This window comes from Gossypium hirsutum, chromosome D10 (assembly GCF_007990345.1).
Source record: "Gossypium hirsutum isolate 1008001.06 chromosome D10, Gossypium_hirsutum_v2.1, whole genome shotgun sequence".
Classification (NCBI taxonomy): domain Eukaryota; kingdom Viridiplantae; phylum Streptophyta; class Magnoliopsida; order Malvales; family Malvaceae; genus Gossypium; species Gossypium hirsutum.
In genome coordinates this window covers 61,818,123-61,842,974 of record NC_053446.1, presented here as the reverse complement: position 1 = coordinate 61,842,974, position 24,852 = coordinate 61,818,123, and the positions used below count along the sequence as shown (strand labels likewise).

Genomic DNA, 24,852 nt, shown 5'->3' with positions numbered 1-24,852 from the left:
AATAAATAATAAAAGTAAATAATTTATATAACAAAAAACTAAAGGAATAAAGTAAAATTGGACATAGCCTTATTTGCACACTTTTATTACTTTTTCATTTTATATACTTAGTATAGGATGACTTTGTTGTGAAATTTTTTAATATTGTTGTGGATACTTTTGTTATTTAATGTATGAGATTTTTTCCCATGTTTATGTTACATTTATCGAATGATGAAAATTTATTTGTAAAGTTTATTGATGAATATTTTACATAATTAATTAATATTTTTATATTTAAAATTTATTTAATCTAATTCATTTGATATTTTTAAAAATTTTAATATATATTAAATATTATTAGAAAATATTGGTAATCTAAAATAGTAAATCAAAACATATCGATATCAATTTGTATCAATTCTAGTAAAAAAACAGTACACCCAGCGATATAGTACTAAACCCATTAACTAAGAACCCACTTAAGCTTACACGAAGTGAGCCTCAAATGTGGGAATAGGATCTTAAAACTCTTAAGGCCTTAACGTTCTCATTAAGCTAAGGCTTCATTGATAAATTTATTTTTTATAGAATTGTTACTAAAAGTAATTGTATTTTGTTTTTGTTATATATATTAACCTTGAAATGAAGTAATTTTTTTTATATTTTAATCAATTTCTTTTTCATTAGAATTTTTTTTGAACAATCTCATTATAGATTCTGATTATATCTGCTTTATTTGACACAATGCTTAGAATTACTTATAGCCCCTCTTCAACCCATAAGTAGGAGGATTATGCGTTTCTACTCAGTTGAACCCACAAACTCCTACATCGGCAACAATGCCCATGCCAATCGAGTTCAGACTCAATCAACTTTTATTAAAATATTTTAAAAAATGGTAATGAACTTTTTTTTTCATAAAAATAACAATTGTTTGATTGTCTTTTTATTTAAAATTTGCTCAGGAAATAGATTTTGATGGGATTTATAGTATTTTCTTAACTAAAGAGTAGTAATATATTGGATTCATTTTTTTTACAGATATATAGTTGATTCACCTAACATTTATATTCAAAATTTAAAATTATTATTCATTACAAATTTAGAATAGATTTAAACAGGTATCCCAAATATTCATTATTCAAATCCGTATCGCTTATTGTAATAGCTGATGAATCCATTAGTTATAGAATGGTTGTAATTTTGATTATATATATAAACTGATTTAAATTATGATTTTTCGGACTTGAATGTTTAAAACTAATTAGATTTTTTTCCCTAATTCGAATATTTAACGGATAATTTCTGATTTAAATAATAATATTAAAAATATTTAAGGGCAATAAATAAATTCAAAGTTTAAGCACATCTGAATTTAGATAATTCAAAAATTAGGGTATTTCCATGCTGTCTTTCATAACCTTTTTACTCTAAAATTTAGGACACGTCTTCCGAGTTTGTCCAATTACCGGTTTCTATAAATCATTATGATCAAATTTCGGGAGAAGAAAATCCTCCACTTGGACCGGGCTTGGAAGTTAGAACATTGTCCGGTTCTACCCAGCTTTTACGTTTGAAACATTCCACTTCTTGGAAGCCCATTACTGTAATTTCACGAAACTATATGGGGGTTGTTTGGTAATTTTCACGATCTCTAATTTTTGAGTATTGACTGATTCTTATCCTTGTGCCTATAAATAATAAAAAAGAAAACGGAGCGTTTAAGCTCTCTCTGTCTCTTTTCGAAAAATCTAGGGTTTTCATCTTCTCCTTCTTCGCTTTCCTCTTCTGAGATTTCATCGTAAGTATTGTTTTTTAATTTCAAATTTTTAATTTTTTTATTCCAATTTTGATTCTCATTCACTTATTATACATTCGATTTATTGGTTATTTATTTATAGATCTGAAAGCCTGTTGAGCTTTCAAATTTGAATTTGGCCGCCTTTAATGCTAATTTCTCCCTTGCATATCGTTCATTTATTTGTTTGTTTGTTTTCGCTTCTATGATTTGTAAATGTGGCTGTTGGAAATTGAATTCTGAAAATTAAAATAATACTCAATGTGTTTTCTTTTTCTTTCGTGTTTAATTTTATGTTTTCCGGAAAAAAATAGTATTTTTCCCGGTCTTGTGAGATATAATACAAGATAATTAGTGCACAGAAACAAGGTTTTGTTTAAGTACTGTTTGGTTGTGGCGTTTATCATTTGATATTTGTGTGCAATTGGATTTAAAGTTTTTCGTTTGAAAATTAAAATGGTATTAGAATTTGCCTTGCATTTTAGCATGTTATGTTTGAAATGGATTACAATTTCCTGTTGTAGTAATATAAATATATACTGGAGGGGAGCTTTAAAACATCTTTAACTTGAATTATAGATTTTCTGATTCTGTTTCATATGAAAAAGAAATATTTCTTCTACGAAATGATATGTAAATATGAGTAATTGTGTGTTTTTGGTTCCTCTGGAAATAGTTATTGCAGGTAAAGAAAAATGCCTAGGTATGATGACCGCCGCGGCAGTGGTACTCGCCTTTATGTTGGTCACTTATCGTCAAGGACAAGATCACGTGATCTCGAGGACATGTTTAGCAGATACGGGAGGTAAACTAGTCTTTTTTATGTTTTAAGAAATTGTGAACTTTGTAATTGACTAATTGTTATGCTTAGTTGTGTGGCTTGATAGTTTTGTTTTACAAAGTTTACTTGTTTAAAGTGTTCTGTTTTTCTCTATTTGGGTGTTCATGGTTGTTTTATTCTTTTGTATTGATGGCCGTTAGGATAGGTTCAGGTGTAGTGATGATGAAGTGGGGAGAAATAGAGCACTTGCCAAGCCCTTGTGGTAGTGCTTGACATATGATCTTCCTTATAAAATATGAGTGAGAATGTTGCACCCCTCCACGTGTCTGTGTGGTTTAACTTTAATGATCTTGTTGAAGGTCTCTTGGCTTTTGCCTAACCTGGAGGTCTATGGTGAGAGGGTGCCATGGTGGATTTGGCGAGTTTTTCTGTAGTGTTATTGCCTGTTTTTATCGAAATGGAACAATCTCAAAAGTGGTGTTTTTGGTTCAACTGTGAGGGGCGAACTATCAACCCTTCGATAATTGTGTCTTGATGGCCTTACTGTTTCTGGCACCCGTTTGCGCAGAATACGTGATGTGGATATGAAGCGCGACTATGCATTTGTTGTATGTATTCCTTAACTCTCTTAATTTATACCAAAACTTCTCTTTTCTCTAAATTTCTTCAACATATGTTGTAAATATGATATTTTTTTGCTTGGATCTTTTTCTTCTCCTTGTGTGTGTTTCCTGCCTTCCTGATAACAGGAATTCAGCGACCCTAGAGATGCTGATGATGCAAGATATTCATTGAATGGTCGAGACTTAGATGGAAGCCGTATCATTGTTGAATTTGCCAAGGGAGTAAGTTTCTGTTTTTTTTTTCAGATATTAGTACCTCGATAATATTGAAAGGAACTACTATTACATTTAAGCCCTTGACTAATTTAATCTTATGATGTATTAACATCTTTAATGCCTTCAGATCTTTGGGTGATGTGAACCATAAAATCTGCGTGCTTAGTTCAGCCATACAGCACGACTCGTTAACCTTCTTTTTTATTTGCATGTTTTCCCATTGCATCTTTATTTGACGTGGCACATACAGACATGAATTTTACCTAGTATGTCGCCCTGCTGTATGATAGTCTATCTGGCTTGCTAATAAAATTTCCACTTTTCAGTGAACTGGTTTGGAATATAAAACTTGTCACGCCTGAGATGAGAATGTAGGTCTAGTATGGTGAAATTTGGTTTCCCCAATAAACTCTGAACAGATTTCAATAGTTTCATTTCTTCTTTTTATTATTTATTTAATAATATATATTTTTTAAAAAACAACTTGAGTTGAATTGAGTTAGAGAGTATATTAGACGTGGATGAGTGTATATAGCAAACACATGTCTATATATAACCCTAGTGCATTGGCACTGCATCATTTTATTCTGTTGCCTTCCATTCCTTGTTCTGATTGTTGTCCTGGAATTCATCCTCAAGTTTGTCAATATTTCTTGATCGTTGAATCTGATTTGACTTACAATTTAGGTGCCCCGTGGCCCTGGTGGGTCTCGTGATTACCTTGGAAGAGGCCCTACTCCTGGGTCAGGACGCTGCTTCAATTGCGGAATTGATGGTCACTGGGCCCGTGATTGCAAAGCTGGGGATTGGAAGAACAAGTGTTATCGTTGTGGAGAACGAGGCCACATAGAAAGAAATTGTCAGAACAGTCCTAAGAAACTAAGGTCCTTTCTCTCTTTCTATTCTTATCCTTGTCAGTTTGGTCTGATTGGATGTGTTATAAAAAATTATCAGTCAAGTTCAATTTTGTTTACAAGCGAGACTACTATATTGTTACAGCCGTAGACCCCGCAGTTACTCACGCTCACCTAGTCCCCGCCGTGGTAGAAGCAGAAGCCGCAGTTACAGCCGCAGGTTTGTGTTTAACTCTCCTGAAACAGGATTTGGGTTCTGAAATGTAAAGTGTCATTTACTTCTCTACTTTGTACTGTCCTTGAAATTATTGAGTCTTTATGTGAAATTTACTTTTTTGTATTACATTTTAAAACTAAAGTAAAATGTACCCCCCCTTTTCCGGTTGTGCAGTAATCCCGATGCAAGTCTAAATAAGTGAGGAGGATTTAATGGATAGAAATGTTCTATTTTGTTATTTTTGGGGCTTAATCTTCTTTGTGCTTAATCTTGACCTTCTGCAGTAGATCAAGATCACCTGTGAAGAGAGAAAGGATTTTCGAGCGAGAAGACAAAAGATCAAGGAGTCCTAAGCGCCACAGGGGATCTCCATCACCATCTAGGGGGAGGAAGCATAGTCCAGTGCCTGATGAAAGAAGCCCGCAAGAGAAAGGTAGCCCTTCCCCAAGGGAAGGCAAGGGCAGGCTTAACAACGGTTCAGATTACAGTGCAAGTCCAAGGGGAAGAAACAGAAGCCCAGATCGTGAAGCTGATGCTGAAGACAAGGATTATAAGAACCCTGCGAAAGAGAAAGAAAACGGCCAGAGCCGCAGCCCTAGCCCACTCCCTAGGGAAGACCGGAGCCCTATTTATGATGATGATGATAATCATGCCTCTCCTAGGCGCAGTGAATCGAATTAACCGATGCTCCGGTTTGAATCGGTATGCGATAGTGACATATCTCAGTTTGCAACAACTTTTTTAAGTTTTTTTTTTATATTGGATTGATAACTTTTATTTCTTGAACATCTAGCGCTGTTAAGATTTATTAAACTCTTCCATAAATTCTCTCCTATTTTGTGATGGGTAAAATTTAGTTTTATGATTTCATAAACTCTGTATCAATTACAGATGGTTCGGATCCGTTTTGAATCTGAATCCAAATCCGACCAATTTACTAAGGGGAGGATCTTTTCTAGTTTTTATATCATTTTATCTTTATTTTTATGCCGTTTGTCAAGTTTTCTTTTACATGCCTTAAATGAAGAAATAAGTATCACAAAGTGCCTTTTATCTAAAAATTATTTTAAAATTGTTTACAATATTAATAAAGTAAAAGACTTGGATTGATTTCAAAAAGTAAGTCATCGTCTGAGTTCGAGAATGTTGAATTTTTTTTTATGATTTTAGTGTTGCTAAGAAAATGAAGTTAATTGGTTATTTTGCAAACCCGAGTCTTTTATCTTTTTGGTGTAAACTGTAAACCCTATTAAGAATCAAATTAGATATTAAATCCTAAATAAATTGAGAATCGAATTAAATAGATTGTCAAATAGAAGTAAAATCTTATTAAATCTTTTTATTCAAATTTCGATTAAAGCTAAATTAACTGACCGAATTGAATTATCGGTCGGTTAACCGATCTAATTCGGTCAGCAGTTAGTTAATGATTTTTTGAAAGTTCGGTTTGTCAGTTATTTCGTTTTGAAATTGGATAATCAATTAAATTAATCGAACTTTTAAAAAACTAATATTACATATTACCAATTCGGTTAATTTCGATTAAATTTGCTTAATTCAGTTAAATGAACATTACCAATTTATTTTTTGATATGTTTTATTCTTATTTTAACAAAAAAAATAAAAAAGTAAATATTTCAGTTAATTCAGTTAACCGACCAAATTAACCGAATTCCAATTAATTCATTTTGAAAAAAAATTTATTCGATTAACGGTTATGAGTTTAAAAAATTCGATTAATGTTAATTCAGTTCAATGTAACACATAAAATTGTATACAGTGTTACATAAAATCCCACACGGAGGCTCCAATGTGATTTCCAATCAGAAGCTTAGCTTCTAAAATAGAACATGCTATTTAGCTGAAATCTAAAGTGCTTTTGCTTTTTACATTTTGGAATAAAATTACCAAATTCCATTTATTCATATTAACTATTTAAAAAATTCAGTTATCTTTTTGATGTTTAGATAGGATAATAGGAAGCCGTTTGAGTGTTGTGATGGAATTGAAATTAGAACAAGGTGACGTCCCAAACCCGATTTCTCTTTTACATATATTAGCTCACATGTTTTCTTCGTGTTTTGAGCCAAAAGATTCAATTAATCCACAAATGTTATCAGAAATTTCCATCTCTGTTAATAATATTTATATTCAATGTTCATATTCATGTATTTAAACATGTGCGCATGATGCAATCATAATAAAACAAAATTAAAGATTAAACATATGAATGCTAAACACGTAATTATATCCAAATACCAGTAACATAAATACAAGTAAATTTTTGCTAACCAAAACAAGCAACACTAAGCTGATAACAATTACCAGAAAATTAAATAGAAAAAAAAAAGGATGCATTATTTACATGAGGTGAACAAGCTGAAGGTGCAATAAGATTACAATGAGAAGTTCCAAAAATTTCGAAAGCAGAAGAGAAATATATCTACAGATGATGCATAAAATTTACCACTAACATTAAGAGGAAACAGTCCAGGAAGAGTTTTTTCTTTTTTACCTTTGCAGTGTTGATGGTGTAGTTTTATGAGATATAGGCCTTAACCAGGTCAGAATAATTGCAGACCAGACCAGTCCTCGGACATGTAATTTTACCATTGTTTTTCTCGGCCATTTCTTTGAGAGCCTACAACACAAGACATGGTTAAAAAAACCGGCCTGACATTTGGAAACCGGGATCTTGTCGATCTTAATGTTCTCTGAGAAGCAAGGGTCCAACTGGTTGGATCAAGCAGTTCTATCAGAATAGCTTTAAGCATATATAAAGTAATTTGAATGTTAAATAAGTAATAAATATAGTAGTTAGTCATCGTCTGAACCACAAGGGAAGTGGCAAAAGACTTGTGTTCAAGTCTTTAGTTGATATCTGTCACAAGTTTGGTTCCTAGACAGCCTCTAATTAACAACATGTGTTTTACTTAGTGGGGTATAGTCTTTAATATAAATGTCCAAATCTCATTGCTTAAAAAATGTTTTTTTTTCTGGCTAAACCAGTTTTCCACCAGTTCAAAGAAAGCTTGGTTTTACATATACTGCCGGACAGAACAGGCCACCAGTTCCTGGGTTAACCGGTTTGACTGGTTTGTCTGCTCTGTTCTTTCAAGCACTAGACAATCCAATGGAAAAATAAAAATCAGCAGTAGAAAAGTGAGTTTGTGAGGTAAAATACGAACCTTAGTGCTGTAGACATAGCCGTTAGGCAGGACTTGAGGTGGGTTCTCTGTATCCATTAGCTCTTTGGTTATGTAGCAAACAAGCTTTGAATAATGCTGCTTCGAGTAGGGCAATGGCATCGCTAACTTCCGGAAGTTTTCCTGTGACAGTGGGTCCTCCTTGGTGCAGCCATCTTCAAAACAGCATCTAATTATGTCAAGGGAAAAATTGTAGTTGCAGAAATATCAAAACAATGAAAGCTTGTACGGAAGAACTTGATCGTTATGCATGCCAGCATATGTGTTAACAAACATGCTTTGCTAAAATCACTGAAGTCCCTGAACGACAGATAAATATGGATAAACAAATAGGCAGTCACATAATGGTAGCTACTGTATGGATACGGAGTTTTCAATGCAGACAGGCCTGCTTGAAGATAAATATTCAGCAATGGCTCCAGGGTCATGCCGTGCAACTTGTAGAACTCCTGTTTAAACTGATCCACCAGGAAGTCCCACTGCTTAGGTTCAAACAAAACCTGGAAATGTATCAAAACAAGTTGTATGAGCATCGTTCAAATATAAAGCCTTAAAGTAAAGGCCAAAGGATGTGCAAGAAAGCATCATGATTGATCAGTGTTGGAACAAAATTTAGGCAAAAGTGAAGACGTAATGTTTTAATAATAATACAATTTTAGCTGATTTATACGAATATAAACATATTTGTGTCAAACACAAAACAAGATCATCTCTCTATATCAAAATTAATTTAAAAGTATGCTCCACATTTGCAATGTTGTCAATCATGTAAAATAAACAATTGACCTCATTAAATAAACTGAGACAGACAGCTTCTGGTTTAGCCTTTGCTCCCATTACTTATTCTTTCATCAACTATTCATGCAACTGAGCATCCCAAGCATTTAAACTAACCTGAACCGGTAGTCAAATGAAAAGAGGGATAATATTATTCACCTTGTACTTTGTACATTCAGTATTACTTCTAAAGGCCAATGTTGTCATGACTAGCTGCAATTCTTTCAAATGAGTAGCTCCCCATGGTGCAAGGTACCTTCGAGCATACAAAATAGCACGCATGTAGTTTTCAGCTCGTACCAACTCAATGAACTCCTGAAGTCTCAACTGGAATTCAAATTTGCTCTGTAATAAAAAATGATTAAATCTGAGACACATTCCCGGACAGAAAGTAAAATCACAGCTAAATCCAAGCTGGGACACCCACAAATTCTTGACAGAGTACTAAAGAGTAAAGAACATCTGAGTTTAATGAATGCAATTATGAGAGTAATTAAATAGCATCATGAAAGCTCAATTATATCCAACTCTAAGATAATTGGAGCTTTGAAAAAGAGTTAAAACATCATCGAGTGAAACTCAAAGACGGTAATGATCATGACAATTCAGAAAACACAATGAGTGCATACCTTGGACTTCTTCAACCGTGATTTGTTTTCTGCACACCATGCAAGAGCAGGACCCACCTCCTGATTTTTAAGGGCATCAACAACTTTCTTAGCTTCTTGGAAAACTTCAAGATCGACAAGTTCCTGGAACATAAAAATTTAATTAAATTATGGGGGGACTATTTGCAGGCAGACGATACTTTGCACAACTTAATTATTTATTCTTATGTAATCGCCTGTTTACTTCAAGCAACAGCAGAGACATTGTGAAATAATGGTCAAACCAGATTGGTTCCAAGAAGGGTGGCACATGATGCAGAATTCATGCAGTGCAGTGACTTCTAAATGTATGCTAATTGCTACAGTGCGCATGAAGTTCCTATTGGACCTCAACTATTATTATGAGCACAACAATGTTTACAAGCATTTGAAGGGAAATAAAAAAGCCACAAGGAACACCGATGAATGGCGACATCTTCTAATCCAGAAAATTCAAATGTGTGTACAGTGTATATTAGGACAGAAAAAGACGACGAGACAATGCTGATTCAAGGTAACACTAACATGGTAGTGCTTTCATATTCTCCAATAGCCACAATAAGAAACAGCTAGAGAAAATTTTTTAAGTGGAAAACTTAATATTCAATGAATGACAATTGTAACACCTACATATCAAATGAAACATGCATGTAATTTACCTCTATTTTGCTACTTTCAGCAAGCTTCCTTGCTGTGTCATAATATGACATACGCAACATGTAGTCCACAAGGATACGCTCGAATCGCACGTTATTCCATTCTGACAGGTTCTCAGCATCCACAGATTCTAAGTGATCAAGACGAGCACGACAGTTCTGCAACTGCAAGTTCTCTGTTCGACTCCCCTCTTCCAACTGAATGACACAAAAGTATAGGCATCAGTCACTCACTAGCCACCAGTTTAGAGGGGTTACTAACCGCTTAGGATCTATGTTACCTAGAATCAGGATGAGCGTCCGATACGGCTATTACAACACATGTATGCTCAATTTTATTATAAGTTTTTCCATATATTTGGAAGATCAGACCTCCAAACCTATGTCTGAATGTGAGTCAAACACAAGTGTTGGACACAAGTACTTTAGGAAAAAGCAACATGACTTTGGATAACAAATTTATTTTATCATTCTAATTTTTTAATTACTGAACACAAAATGACAGCAAAATTGCTTAGACAGGCAAAAACAAAATTCTACCGATGAAACAAGAAAGAAATCATCAAATGGTCATATTTTTGAAGATGAAAATATATAGAAACCACTACCTACGAAGGCATCAAGGTTACATATTAAATTGGATAACAAATTTCTTGAACTTCAAAAACATGCTAATTGGTGAAACAAACATATAAACACGGGTATACAATATATATATATATATCATTCTCGCATTTAAACTTCATCTTTCTCCCAAATTAAATATGATGAGATTCAAAACTCCAAATTGTCCATAATTTCAACTTCCATACAAATCAATGCGTTCTCAATTTATCCTTGCTCTAATACTAATTTAATTCTACTTGGTCATAGTATCAAATTTTAGTAAGCCGTCAAGTTTTCAATTTTGATATTCCCTTTCATTTTATATACACAGATTTGATCTTGCACCATTTTAAACTTCAGCTATTTTCATTCAAAGTCATTCAAAATCTTACCTTTTACGTCTCCAGGAAGTTGAAAAGAGTACACTTTGCTAACTTCAGTCTATATCACACTCAATTAACTTAAAAACAATAAAACTAATTAAAGAAATAAAATTTTTAAAAAAAATCTCTTCTTTTACCTTGCGCTTGAGGCCTTGCAAACGGGAAACAAGGGAAGTAAGACTCAAAACAGCGTCGTCTTTGGAGATTTCGTTACTATCAGCTATGTCAGCAACGCTTGAAATGACGGCGGAGACTTCTTTCTCGGCCGTCCGGTGATTCGCTCGGATCGTCTTCTTGTAATGTTCGAAGGGAACACGCAAGAATTGGTGCTCCAATTTCAACGATTCCGTCAGCTGGCTCAGCTTGGATGACGGCGTCGTGTTTGATGTGGCGGTGGGTAAGGTTGCCGTGACGGTGGTTTCGGTGGTTGTTGCGGCGGCGTTGGAACCGGTGCCATTTGGAAGGGGATCGATTTCCATTGGGAAATTCAAACAAAAGGGATTTTTTTTTAATTATTTTTGGTTAAGAATTTTCAATGGAAGACTGGAGAGGACAACAACGATTTCCAGATGTAGAAAGGAGACGAGGGTTGTGAATAGATGTGTTTATAAATTGGGTCGGGTCGGGTATGTAAGATTATTTTGGTTTAAATATGTCAAAAATCTCTGTTATCTTTTGAAATTTAAAATTTAGTCCCTATACTTTAATTTTGAGATATTGAGTCTATGTATTTTTTTTATTTAAATATCTTGGTCCCTACATCTAATTTTTCCATTAAAGTTAATGGTGTCAAAGGTAAAATAACTTTTTTACCCCTTGATATTTATACTTTTTTGTCAATTTGATCCTTACCTTTAAAAGTACTTAAAAAATTTTAAAATTAATATTTTTCATATATTAAATAAAACAAAATAATTTAAAAAAGAAAATCGGGTCGCGTCGGGTATGTAATATTATTTTTAATACAATTCTTTAAAGAAAACCTATAAACTTTCTAACCATGGTTATTTGAATTTGATCGGCTAATCAGACTAATTGGATTGAGAATCAATTGGATTAACGGTCCGAAAAAATATTTTAGACCGGTTTAGACACAAAACGTTACAAACAGGTTGAAACGGTTTTTTTTATAATTTTTTGTAGAACTAGTTAGAGCGACAAATTGATGGCTTAATCAATTTGACCACATGTTTGATTCTGAAAATCTTGTTCCTAACTCTAAAATAAAATATAGTGTGCACTTAAGTGCATTTGAACTCAGGACTTTCATATTGTTGTAATAGCAATGATGCCAGTTAAACTAATATTGAGTCAATTAATTTTCTTATAATATGTACTTAAATTCGGGTGAGATACAAATATCATACAAATTCTATCTAGAACACCGATATTTATCGAGTTGAATAATAAGAAACGTGATACTCTTTAAGTAAGGTTTCAAGTTTGAATATTATGGATACAAAATAGTATTGATACAACTTTAGGTTGAGTTTGATTTTTTTTTTGCACTAATTATTATTATTAACTAATCACAATATTAAAAAAATTTGTTTATGTCAACTCGAATATAAATTAATACATTTTAACTATAATTTTTTAAAGGTAAATTATGTTCAAGGTTATTAAATTATTAGTAAGTTTACATTTTAGTTATTCAACTTCAAAATGTTACAAAATGGTCATTGAACTATTCGAAAGTTTTCATTTAAGTCATTAAACTATTCAAAAGTTTTTATTGAAGTCATCTGGGCTGTTAAGTTTATGTCTTTAAAAAAAAGTTTAACTATCAAGCTTCAAGCAACAATTCAAGATTGATATGATAGATTAGTACCTATCAACAAGTAAAAGAATATACCTTAAATCTAAGTCAATCTGACACTCAGTGTTGGAGATTGAAGACAAAAGTTGTTTGGATTTTGGTTCATAGATTCATGACGTTCAAAATTGTTCTATGAAAAAAAATGACCTGTAGAAGAAAAAGAGAAGGAGAGCTTTTAATTAGTGCAAGTGCTGCAAACAAATAGTACCATACAAGAGCATTTTAACAATCCAATGACTTAAATGAAAACTTTTGAATAATTTAGTGACCATGTGGTAACTTTTTAAAGTTGAGTGACTAAAACATTAATTTACTAATAGTTTAATGACCATAAATGCAATTTACCATTCTTTTAAATGTTTGAGAAGCAACAGCTTTTACTAAATAGTTGGGCTTTGACTTTCTGGAACCTAAGCCCAAACTTTATATTGAAAAAAATTGGTAAAAACTAATAGGAATCAAACATTAAAAATGGGCTGCACTCAATACCGTACTATACATTATCACAGTTGAGTCTTAACTCGATTGATATTGGTATTATTGTCAGTGTAGGAAGACATGGGTTTGAGTGCGCTAAAGCAAATTATCCTCCTATTTAAGGTTGGGAATGGGCTATGAGTAATTTTAGACATTATATAAAAAAGAATATGATAAAAACCTATAATAAAATTAATAATAAAAAAATATATTCTCCCAAACTTTTGTTTTATATATTATATAGATTATTATAATTATATTAAATAAATAATTGAGATGCGATATTTTATATAAAAATTTATAACCTAAGGTCCAAGGTACCTTCTTATATAGCCATGTGTCTCAACCATTCTTCTTTTTTCTTTTTCATTTTATAGAAATATGGCTAAATATCATTTTAGTCCCTCTACTATGCCTAAATTAAAATTTAATCTTTACTTAAATTTATACAACAATTTAATCCTTATTTTTTATAATGTTTACTTCAGATTATTACAAAAAAAAAAAATTGGCATTATGAGTTAGAATATATTCTTTTAAAAAAAATTCAAATAAACTATCAAAATTATCAATAGTGATAATTATTTGGACTAACTAATGACATTACTTTTTCCATTTTTTTACTCATTATAAGATAATAGTAAGATTGCAGTTTCAATTTTTCTACTATACTCACATTTGATATTTAGTCTTTATATTTTAATTTAATAAAATTTGGTCATCTACTTTTACAGTGATATTAGTTAGTCCAAATAATTTATATCTTTATATGCGATAGTTAGCTTGTTATTTTACCATTACATCCTTTGTATGCCGATAAGTGTTCAAGAATACAAAATGTTAATTGTAGTCAAAAGGTCAAAAGTGAAATTTTCAACTCTATATGAATGTTTTGGTAAAATAAAAAAAAAGAGACTATCATCATGGCAAAGTGGCATGGACTGTATTTTTTTCTACATATTATATAACTATGGTCGATTTTCAATTTTGGTCATTATACTACACTCAAATTAAGATTTAGTCTTTATACTTTAACTTTTTTTTATATAAATTGGTGCTTCGACTTTTACAATGTGATTGATTAGGTCATATGCTTTATTTTGATTAAAAAATGACGTATTTTTTAAGAGTTGTTATAACTATTAAATTCACTGCCATTACAATCTCTTATTTTGTTATATAGCTATCATGTGAGTTTTTTGATTTATTCCAAAATATCACTCAAGTGAATTTATTAGTAGAATTTGATTGTGTTAACGATTTGACCTTATTTTTTAAATTTGAAAAATAAATTAACTAAATTCTTAAAAATAAAAACATGAAAACTAAATTCTAAAAGCACAAAGTGTACGGAGGCTTGAAGCATAATTTAACTTTCAAATTTTACTCTATGATTTTGTAAAAGAAAATTAATCTATCGCCATGTTTGATAGGATCCCTCTAATATGTCAGATTTGAGATTTAATATCTATACTTTAATTTCTAACATAACTTGATCCTTATATTTTTATAATGATATTAATTAGTCCAAAAAGTTAATGTCGTTAAATTTTCAATTAAAAACATTACGCTATTATATATAGTTTTAATACCTCAAAAGTCTTAGAGAGTGATACATTGATTCTCATTTCTTTTAGGCTTGTGTCGCTTTTTTTTATATATATTATAAGACAATGGTCAATTTTCTTTTTTGGACCCTAAACTATGTTGAAACTTGAAATTTAATTTTTGACATAACTTGGTCCCTCTACTTTTATAATGTAGTTAGTCCAAATAGTTAACATTGTTAACCGTTTCAATCAGAATACCAACGTTAAATTTTCTCAGGAACACTATTCCAACAAAAATAATTATTTTTATCGTGACGTTTTCGAATGATTTTTTTTAAGAAAAAAAGATCCCGATAAACCGAAATCTCATTTGTTATTTATATTAAATGGTGAGCTATTCACGATTTTTTTAGAATTTACAAGTATAAATACAAAATAATTATAGGTATAATTATAACCATATGTACATAAATACAAAGTAGAATCAAATAAATGTAAAAACACAAACAAACAAAAAATTAGATAAAACCTACTAACGACAATGACAAATTAAAGACACACACATGGTAAATTGCGCATCGAAATACACAAACTTAGGGTTGATGGTAGGGTCAAATTTGGGTCGGTATAATTATTGATTTTCTTTCTTCTATTTTTCAAACCTCTATGATAATTCACTCAATTCTCGATTTTCCCATATTGTGATTTGGATGTTTAGACTTTATTTTAACAATTTTTATTTTATTTTATGAATTTGGGATATTATTTAACAATCCATCAACCCTTTTTTTCACAAAATTTTCTAATTTTTTTAAGTAAATAAAAAAATCAATAATTTTATATATTTTAAAAAATAAATTTTATATTATATATTGAATTTTTTTTCACCAATTTAAACATATAATATTTATTTTACATCGTAAAATATTATAATATATATTTTAAACATCTTTTCCCTTCCTCTTCCTCTCTCCCTATCCCTTTCTCCTTTCACTCCGCCCCTAAAAAAAAGCCACATGTCCTGTCTTCAGTGCCTAACGTCTACATCACATAATGTATCCTACTTTAATTTGTAATAAATGATTGATATCAACAATTCTTCATTGATGTATATTTTTTACCAATTTAAAAATAATCTTTACCCAAAAAAATAGGCATAATGATTTTTTTTGACCTTCAAACTTTACAAAAAAATCATTTTAGTCATTCATTTATTTTTTTATTTTTTTTTACCCTTTTTAGCTTTGAATTTGTATTTTTTTTATCAAACCACTCTCAAGATAGATGAAAAATTTAATGTTTGTTAACTTTACTGACGTAACATACACATAAATGACATGCAAGCATTTAATTAAAAACTATTTTTAAAATTCTAAAAAAGTTAATTAAATATTTGCATGTCGTCTACATGGCAATCCACATGTATGCAATGCCAACAAAGTTAAAAAATACTAATTTTTCATTCACTTCGGGGTGATTTGACAAAAAAATTTAAGGACTAAAAAAATAAAAAATTAAATAAATAACTAAAATAATTTTTTTTTATAAAATTAGAGGGCTAAAAGGGTCATTATGCATAAAAAAAGTTGGTACTTGGTCACATATTAGCTTTAACAAATTAATGTAGAAACTTGGGCAAGGCTATACACTACCTTGCATTGTAAAATTTGCCATCTATATCTTGCATTCAAAGGTAAAAAGAGAAAAAATGGGTTGTAACTTGTAAGGGTTCTTACCCTTCACTATCCTCCAAACCTTTTATATATTTTACATTATAGTATTCAAAAAAGAAAATTGTTTGTCCCCTAAAATGTATATCTGAAATTTTTATACAAATTATTAAAAATAAAAATTAAAAAAAAAGAGATTATGTATGTATATATATATTGCTTTGATTTGCCATCTATTGTTTTTATTAGCTTGCAAGAATTGGTCCTTGGAAGTACTCCTTTATAAGTTTGTGGTTTTTTTTCTTACATGAAAAGATAAATAAAGGATTAAAATTTAAATTAATTACATAGATTTTGATTGAAATGTTATTTTAGTATTACTTGATTTTTCTTAAAGATTTATGATGTGATTGACATCACTTTTTTGACTAATCTATAGAAAACATAGGAAGAAACACAAGTGATTATTTTTTTATTTTTTATTTTATTTTTAAATTAAGGAATTTTGTTATTAATTTTTAATTTCTTTAAAAAAATATGAATGTTGAAGTTTATGTGGATGCATTTGGGGCTAATCTCTTGAGTTTTATTAGTATTGAGATTAAAATTTTATTTAAGAGATTCTTTCAAGAATTCGATTTTATATAATAGGAAGTTCCTTTAATAAACTCGATGAATATTGTTGATTGAGTTTTAACTCAATTGGTATAAATATTGTTGTCAATGTAGGAGAACGTGAGTTTGAGTGCATTGAAGCGCATTATCCCCCTATTTATGGATTGAGTCTTAACACGCTATAATATTGTTACACTATATAATCTCAATGCTACCGTTGTTTTTATACTAATCGCAAATAAATATACCGCCATCCAAAGGAGTCCTAATAAACTGGTCCAGTCTTAAAACAACATTGGAATTATTCAGAGAATTATATGAAAAAACGAATTAGACGCTCAAAATCTCAATACCATTGCTTTAATGACATAACCAAAGCCTCAATGACACCAAATACTAATGATTTAAATAATCTAAACTAAATTTCGGATTATCATTTAGCTTAGGTAAATGAAGACAAATTAGATCATTTGGTTATTCTTAATGATCCATCACATTTCATGAGAGGTCTGTTGGAGGAAGATACCTGTCAAACAATGATAAAAAATGGTAAAAGACACTAAGTTTGTTATTTTGTAGGTATTTCAGATTATCAAATATAATATTTCAAATTTAAAAATTTAAATCTAATTTGAAAATTAATAATTGGAAAAATATTTGTTTTCAAACATATTTTTTCCTCTAAATTAATTAGAAAAATCATCATAATTTGTTTTATATGATTAGTGAAAGCTTTTAGATTTAGAAATAACGGTCAAAACCTGACCCCACCAATAACGCTCCAGATTCATCCTCCCACCGTGGGACCCACACGAAATTTCTCTACACCCTGTTCCACCCAATCAAAACCTCGCCCCCACCCCCCCGCGCCCTTAACGAAACAGAATTCAAAAGATTCTCTTAATGACGAAAATACCCTCAGCCTTTTCCCATATTTTCCCCACCCAACGGAAAAAAGGAAACGTTCCTTTTGCTCTTGCCATTGGCCGCCTCTCTTTCTCTTTCTCTCCTTCACTCACTCATTCTCATCATTTTGCTCTGAACGGCCGACATGTTCCGTCACCGTTAAATCCTGAATTTCCGTCCGTTCTTTAACGCCGTTGACTCCGCTCCTTTTTGTCAATCTCTTGCTTTTGGCACACTTTCTTTTTTTCACTTTGTCTTTGATAATCCTGTTTAAAACCCTTAAATTTCGGGGGGGGGGGTTGTATTTTCTTTTTCCTTTTTTTTTTTTAATTTTCGAATTTTGAATTTTCCTGAGAAAAAAATAATACCGTATATCACTCATTTAATGGTAAGTAATTAAATGCAAAGATTTAATCTTTTATTCTTTTCCTGATGTTTTAAGGTTAATTCTTTCTTAGCGTTGAATTCATGATTTTATTATCTTGGTTTTAGTTTAAATTTGGTATGTTTTGGGCGTTTTTTTTTGACCGTTTGAAGAGAAAGCTGAGTTGGGGGGGGGGAGGGGATTTTGTGAGTCTCTCTCTGTTTATTTTCTTTTTCACGTGGGTCTGTTTGGTTGCTGAGAAAGTTAAAGTGGAGTGGAAAATAATGTTTTCACTGATTATTTTCTCATGATCCGTTACAAAAGTTATAATTTTTTTCTTCTGATTTTCTTGTAAGTCAATTTCCAACAGATTGATTTCATTTCTATTCTTTTTCATTTTTTCACCCATAATTGAATTAAAATTTATTTGGTGATCTTCAGTCTTGATATTCTTCTATTTCATCAGAACTTTCTGAAATTATTTTCATTTGTTATTCCTTCTTAAAGGGGTTTTTGAGAGGTTTTTCAGTAGTTGAAAATGGTGAATCAGGGTAATTTGGTCTTTTTGATAAATCTACCTTGAGGGGTTGGTAGTGATTTAGTTAATTTTAGATTGAATCTCAAGCTCAGCTCTGACAGATTATCTGTTTTTATAAAAATAGTTTTGTTTGTTTAATGGGAAAAAAAAAACCCTTTTCGCAAGCTTACTGAAAGTTGCAGAAATTATAAAAATAAAGCTTTGTAATAATTAATCAGTACATATCAGTATATATATGTAGGTATATGTATATATTTTTGCATTTTCTAGTTTTATTAATTTATGGGTAAACCTGATTCTTGTAGTTTGATTTCTACGATCCTAGCTCTTTTGTTATAGTTATTATAACTGTTTGCAGGTTCTCCTTTTCTTTTTTAACCATCTTTTTCTTTTTGCTATGAATCTTAATTACTAACTTTTGCTTTGTAATTTCTAATTTTAGTTTTTTTTAAATTGCATACCATTGTTCTACATACATATATGCTTTAATAGTTTCTTATATTTAGAGTATCATACCTCATCTTCATGTCTGAAATGTGTCGGTTCAAATGTCGAACACATGTACTTCTATAAAAAAAATGAAAAGTTCGGATAACATAACATCTATTGATTTTGCTGTCTTGCTTTGCTTTTCCAACTAAATGAATCATAAACCTCAGTTTCATATTCATTGCTTTTCCAGTCCATATTTCTATGTATCAGGTACCTTTTTGATTCATGATTGGTATCTCAATGTTGCATATGCTTCTTTTTCTTCTATATGATATATAATTCTTATACTGTGAAGTTGATATGAGTTGTATTTTATGTATTTGTTTTCTTAACCAAGATTTGTTTCTTTGGTACTTGCTTTATAGATTGTCCCCACTGTCTCTAGTGATTTTGATGATGTTTTTGTGTGTTTGTTTGATCCCCTTTTTCCTTTTTGATTAACTTTCAGGGTTTATGTATTATATCTCCAGGTTAATTGAGGCCCCATTCTCTGGAAGGTCGTGTTATAAAAGGATTTGGATTTTGTATCAGAAATTCTGTGAGATAAAACTGATTGTTCTTGTTGATGATATATAGAGATGAAGAAGCTGTTTTTCTTCAAATCTTCCTCTAGCAGTAGTAATAACAATGCTGCTGTTCCTTCACGGTCGGCGGACAAGCAAGTTTTCTGGGAAAACACATTGGAAAGTGGGTTGAATGATCAACACAGTGATAAGGCTGAATACGGTTTTCTCAGTCCTATACGTTTTTTTGGAAAATCTCGAAAGCAAATACCTGATAGCCCTAGCTTTTGTGACAGTCCAGTTCTTCGAAGGAGTCGTTCTTTGTCATCAGCAGCCTTTCTTGTTGATGGTCTAGAACAACAAGATTTTCCTTCCTCAAATGATCAAAATAGGTCTCCTAATATTACTTCACACCAGCAGTATGATCAGTCATCACGGTAAGGAATTTGGTGTGTTTGTTAATGTGTGGAGTATAAAAACTGTTGATCATACCTTGTTCTTTTATTTGTATAAATCTAAAGGTATACCACTCGTGTTCTTGTGGTTTATTCCAGGAGAAGAGCTGTTACTCCCGAGAAAAAGTCTAAGGCTAAACGATGTGAAGTGGCGGCTATTGGTTCTTCGAGGATGCGCCATGATTCATCTGGAAGCTCTTCCTCTTGCTCTAGCAATGTGTCAAGTAAAGTTGTGGACCGCTATATTGATGGAGAACAGCTGCAGGAAAGTAGCAAGTCAAAGAACAGTTCAAAAAGAAATAATTTCGGAAATGGTGGCGGGAGGTTTCCTCCACGAGTTCAGTATACAGCTCCTTCGTCTCCAACAGATAGTGTCAAAGAGAAAAACAAGTTTCATTCATTTAGGGAAGCCAAAGGCACGCGTCATCAGTTCTCATCTAGAGATTGGGTGGAAAATGGATTTGGGCATGAGTCACCCCGGATGATTGCAAAGAATGTGGTTGAAAGGCTTTCTCAGACTCATATCCCGAGATCAAGTTCAAAAGAATTTGATCTTCATATTCCGATCACCACTGAAGATGTATATGGTGGATACTTGAATAGATGCCCCGAGTCCAAATTGGATATGTTGGCCCAAAAAGGTTGTGTAACAGACGAGCCTTATGAAAATGATATTGGATATCATGAGGATTTCTCTGGCTTGGAGAAGCAACATTGTTTCTTTGGGGGATGTTCTAATGGTTTGAACTCTTCCCAAACAGAAGAGGATATAGATATGGAGTTACAAAGAAGATCGAAAGAAGCAGAGGAGAGAGTTTTGCTTCTTTCTGAAGCTCTTGGGCAGGAAACCTTTCTTCGTGACGTTGGGTTTAATGTTTCGTCTCTCATTGAGACCATTAGACACCTATCAGAGGACAAATTAAACCTGGCACTTGAGGTTTCAGAACTTTTACAGTCTAGAATTGCAGAGAGAGTGCATGCTAGGGATGAACTGAGAATGGCAAGGGCAGAATTAGAGTCACAGACAAAAAAAATAGAGACAGAGAAACATGAGATACAATTGGGATTGGAAAAGGAGTTAGATAGAAGGTCAAGTGACTGGTCGTCTAAGCTTGAGAAGCATCGGTTAGAAGAGAAAAGGCTTCGCGAACGAGTTCGGGAGCTAGCGGAGCAAAATGTTTCACTTCAGAGAGAAGTCTCTTCCTTCAATGAAAAGGAAACAGAAAACAGAAGCATGATGACTTCTTCTGCCGAACAACTTAAAGAGTTGACTAGAAGGGTCGAAAAGCTGAATGATGAGAATGAAGTTCTAAGACAAAATCTCTCTCAGTCGCAAGAGAAGCATCAAGCTGCAATTGAAGATATTGATTGCATTAGAAGAAATTTTGAAGAGAAAGATAAGGAGTGCAAGGAGATGCATAAGTCCATTACCAAATTATTTCGAACCTGCAAAGAGCAAGAGAAAACAATTGAAGGGTTGCGAGAAGGATATAATCAGGAGATCGAGAAGAAGCATTCCATGGAAAAGAATGAAGTTTGGGTGAAAAATTTGCAAATGGAGCAAATGAGGTTGACTGGTGTAGAATTGGCATTAAGAAGGGTGGTGGAGTCTTGTAGGCATGAAGTTGATTCTCTTCGACATGAGAATATCGATTTACTGAATCGCTTAAAAGGTAATGGAAAAGACGTTGGAGCCTTAACCTTCAAGCTTGACAAGGAAATGCGGAATCGTGTATACTATTTGCAGGATCAAGGACTATCTATGCTTAATGAGAGCGCTCATTTGTCTTCCAAGTTAATTGAGTTCATCAAAGGAAAAACTAGTCAGCTTCAAGAAACTCAGCAGGGTTTAGATAGTCAATTTATTGTTGAATCTGATGTAAAGGTGCAATGCTTTAAACGTGGAATTGAAAGCTTAACAAGGAGTTTGCAGACAATTTCCGCTTTGCTGCTGGAGAAATCCAATCCAGTTGCCTCAGAGTCTGACTCGGAATCTACGAAACTCAATAACCAATCTTCAGAAGTAAGTTCTTGATAAAGCCTAGGGTTGACATTAATATATATCAATTCAGAGGTTTCACTGCTCATCACCTGTTTAAGAATGTTTATTCATGAAACTTGGTTCTTATTTTCAAGCATGGTTATTTATTTTCTTTTAAATTCATACTCACTGCTTTTGTTAAACTTTTTAGGAGATTCTAAGAACGGAGCTTAAATCAGAAACATTGCTGACAAATTTGTTGAGAGAAAAGCTGTATTCTAAAGAGCTTGAAGTCGAACAGTTGCAAGCCGAGGTGGCAGCAGGTGTGAGAGGTAACGATATCCTTCGATGTGAATTACAGAATGCAATGGACAACATTTCCTGCCTCACCCACAGATTGAAGGATCTTGAACTGCAGGTAGCATTTGATCCTTAAATGTAATAAGTTTTCTGTATCTGTGCATAAAAATCTTCCTTTGTATATTGCATGTGAGTGAGTAGCAGGTATAAACCAGTAACTATCCAGCTATTCAGGTTTCTTTGGGTTTCTGATATTTAGTTTTTTGTTTGCATATGCTATATTTGCACATTTGCAAATCATTTAGGCTTTGCTTGGTTGGGTGGAAAAGTGGAGGGATGGGAGGAGGGAATGGAAAAGTAAAAAGCAAATAAATTTTGAGTGTGCTTGGTAGGGAAGAAAAGTGAGGAATGAAAATAGGAAAGATGATCATTTTCCATCCTAATGCATAAAAATCAATCCTTCAAATTGGAATGAGGAGAGGAGAGAAAATGAGAAAGAGGTGTATGTTCAAAATTATGCATTTTCAAATGTTTTCTTTCTTTCCTTTCCTTTTTCAACCCTTCCAAGCAATGGATGGAAAGAAAAAGTAATTTTTCTTTCCACTTTTCCATCTTTCCTACCAAGCACTCCTATGGAAAGACAAATTATGTTTTCCATTCAAATTTCTACCCCTTCAATTATTCTTCCAATTTTCTTTCCACTCTACCAACCAAAGCTTGCTTATAATTGACAAAAACTAGGGTTGGTAGCTGAAATCTATTTTACTTGGACTTGGGTGCAAGTTTTGGGTATCCCTGTCCAACACGGTTATGTTTATTTTTCCCTAAGCTTCCCATGTATTTGGATAACCCTTGGAGGGCCTAACTCCATACTCATGTCCAAATTTCGCATCTGACACGGGTACTCCAAGAAAAATGAAGAGACTAAGAAACATAGGTTGGCTTGATGTTTGTGCTACTCCAGTTTCTGTGTTTTCAATATTCTGAAGTTTGAACCTTTGTTATCTTTATCACTTGTCGTTACCATTGCGTTGCTGCCTTACCCTTCACAATAAGACACCCTTCATATTTGTCTAATTATTTGGTTTTAATATGAACAGATGCTAAAGAAAGATGACAACATAAGCCGTCTCCGGAACGATTTACAAGAATCAATGAAGGAACTATCTATCTTGAGGGGTATACTACCTAAGGTTTCCAAAGAAAGAGACTTGATGTGGGAAGAGGTGAAGCAATATAGTGAGAAGAACATGTTATTAAACTCAGAGATTGAGGTGTTAAAAAAGAAGATAGAAACTTTGGATGAGGATATACTTTTAAAAGAAGGCCAAATTACAATCTTGAAAGACACCTTAAGCAACAACAAAAGTTTTAACCTTCTTGGTAGTCCTGATTTGACTCGAGAATTCCTCCTGGAATGATCGGCTAAAAAGGTTGGTTTTCAGTTTTATGGGTGGCTGAACATATTGTTCATAGATTTATATAGGTCTTTTTATACTTTTTTGAATTCGTGCTCTTTGAGGCTGTTTTTTGTTCTTTTCTTTGTTGAAGTTTTTGGGCGAGCAAAGAAGTGAAGAAAGGGGACACATTTTCTTTTGTTATAAAGGTCATACAAATTGTATGTAGTTGGTTTTCATCTCATAAAACCAGATGAAATTTCTGTCTTTTTAGTATATGTTTGGAATTTGATTGTTGTGTCATCCTACATGTATAGGCAAAAATAGATGCATTTCTTCGTTCAAGCAAAAGATCAAATTGTTAAGGCCTCTTATTAGATGTATTACTGGTTGGACCGACCGGTTTAATTAAAATAATTTTACAGATCTTCTTTTTCTTTATTATAAAGTCATCCTAGTTGGTAGTTCATATGGGTCATAAAACCAGAAGAAATTCTTCTATTCAAGCTCATTTTAACGTTTTAATAGATTGTTGTAGTATAGGTGCATTTCTCTTTCTTGAGTTCCAAGATGATTTTTCCAATTGGTTTAGTCTATCTTTATGTGATATTCTACGAAGGAGAAGAATTGAAAGTGTGTAAATTTTTATCTACCGAGGGTAATTCTCTCTCTAAGTTTATGATTTTCTATTTTCTTATAAATCTGTGGATTTGTTTGCTTTTATGTTTTACATTGATAGTGGATTATTTTGTTTATATAATCGAGAAAATTCTTATTTATGTAATCTGACTACAAAAGAATTTAGGATTCTCTCTAAAATTAATGAAAATATTCCATTGATTTATACAATTTTTCATATCTATTTGGAATTAGGGTGAACCGATTGTTGAATGATTATAAAGCATGCAAAAAATAATATGCAAAGTATGAGAACTGATTCTTGTAAGGTTTTGAATCACAAAGATATACAAGTGGCTAAACGCCTAGCGATTGATTCCAACGAAAACAATACATGTGTAAATGGTGTTTGCTATTGAAA

At 32.2% G+C, this 24,852-nt stretch overlaps 3 protein-coding genes across 12 annotated transcripts; 2 read left to right on the top strand and 1 right to left on the bottom strand.

Annotated features, from left to right (window-relative positions):
* Positions 1–1,639: 1,639 nt before the first annotated feature.
* Positions 1,640–5,436, top strand: LOC107930734 (serine/arginine-rich splicing factor RS2Z33). 4 transcript variants are annotated; one of them, XM_016862449.2, is made up of 7 exons: positions 1,640–1,783; positions 2,457–2,585; positions 3,130–3,169; positions 3,311–3,406; positions 4,088–4,284; positions 4,400–4,474; positions 4,756–5,436. In XM_016862449.2, exons 2-7 carry the CDS (start codon positions 2,476–2,478, stop codon positions 5,150–5,152), a joined length of 915 nt encoding a protein of 304 aa, XP_016717938.1. In that variant the 5' UTR covers positions 1,640–1,783; positions 2,457–2,475; the 3' UTR covers positions 5,153–5,436. The 4 variants fall into 4 exon arrangements, with proteins under 4 accessions (XP_016717938.1, XP_016717942.1, XP_016717940.1 ...); XM_016862453.2 differs by lacking the exon at positions 1,640–1,783 and adding an exon at positions 2,767–2,823 and having other exon boundaries at positions 2,921–3,169; XM_016862451.2 differs by lacking the exon at positions 1,640–1,783 and adding an exon at positions 2,762–2,823 and having other exon boundaries at positions 2,921–3,169.
* A 1,266-nt stretch (positions 5,437–6,702) lies between these two features.
* Positions 6,703–11,366, bottom strand: LOC107930741 (protein MAEA homolog). Of its 2 annotated transcripts, none has more exons than XM_016862460.2 (7): positions 10,884–11,366; positions 9,761–9,955; positions 9,084–9,206; positions 8,614–8,799; positions 8,044–8,177; positions 7,660–7,846; positions 6,703–7,204 (listed from the first exon to the last, which is right to left on the bottom strand). In XM_016862460.2, the coding sequence occupies exons 1-7, from the start codon at positions 11,223–11,225 to the stop codon at positions 6,983–6,985; spliced, it is 1,389 nt and encodes a 462-aa protein (XP_016717949.1). In that variant the 5' UTR covers positions 11,226–11,366; the 3' UTR covers positions 6,703–6,982. The 2 variants fall into 2 exon arrangements, with proteins under 2 accessions (XP_016717949.1, XP_016717950.1); XM_016862461.2 differs by having other exon boundaries at positions 6,703–7,112.
* Positions 11,367–17,757: 6,391 nt separating this feature from the next.
* Positions 17,758–24,254, top strand: LOC107930728 (interaptin). 6 transcript variants are annotated; one of them, XM_016862442.2, is made up of 6 exons: positions 17,828–18,171; positions 19,648–20,117; positions 20,235–22,158; positions 22,328–22,534; positions 23,517–23,849; positions 23,968–24,254. In XM_016862442.2, exons 2-5 carry the CDS (start codon positions 19,756–19,758, stop codon positions 23,835–23,837), a joined length of 2,814 nt encoding a protein of 937 aa, XP_016717931.2. In that variant the 5' UTR covers positions 17,828–18,171; positions 19,648–19,755; the 3' UTR covers positions 23,838–23,849; positions 23,968–24,254. The 6 variants fall into 6 exon arrangements, with proteins under 6 accessions (XP_016717928.2, XP_016717931.2, XP_016717926.2 ...); XM_016862439.2 differs by having other exon boundaries at positions 17,758–18,171; positions 19,626–20,117; positions 23,517–24,254; XM_016862437.2 differs by having other exon boundaries at positions 23,517–24,254.
* Positions 24,255–24,852: the final 598 nt, after the last annotated feature.

Bases quoted from the DNA above. Each gene is read 5' to 3' on its own strand.
- LOC107930741 (XM_016862460.2), bottom strand. From the start codon at position 11,225: ATGGAAATCGATCCCCTTCCAAATGGCACCGGTTCCAACGCCGCCGCA. The intron at 9,956-10,883 runs GTAAAAGAAGAG...TGTGTCATTCAG, and splicing joins TGCAAGGCCTCAAGCGCAAG to TTGGAAGAGGGGAGTCGAAC. The intron at 8,178-8,613 runs GTGAATAATATT...ATACATTTCCAG, and splicing joins CTGAATGTACAAAGTACAAG to GTTTTGTTTGAACCTAAGCA.
- LOC107930734 (XM_016862449.2), top strand. From the start codon at position 2,476: ATGCCTAGGTATGATGACCGCCGCGGCAGTGGTACTCGCCTTTATGTT. The intron at 3,170-3,310 runs GTATGTATTCCT...TCCTGATAACAG, and splicing joins AGCGCGACTATGCATTTGTT to GAATTCAGCGACCCTAGAGA. The intron at 3,407-4,087 runs GTAAGTTTCTGT...CTTACAATTTAG, and splicing joins TTGTTGAATTTGCCAAGGGA to GTGCCCCGTGGCCCTGGTGG.
- LOC107930728 (XM_016862439.2), top strand. From the start codon at position 19,756: ATGAAGAAGCTGTTTTTCTTCAAATCTTCCTCTAGCAGTAGTAATAAC. The intron at 20,118-20,234 runs GTAAGGAATTTG...GGTTTATTCCAG, and splicing joins CAGTATGATCAGTCATCACG to GAGAAGAGCTGTTACTCCCG. The intron at 22,159-22,327 runs GTAAGTTCTTGA...TAAACTTTTTAG, and splicing joins TCAATAACCAATCTTCAGAA to GAGATTCTAAGAACGGAGCT.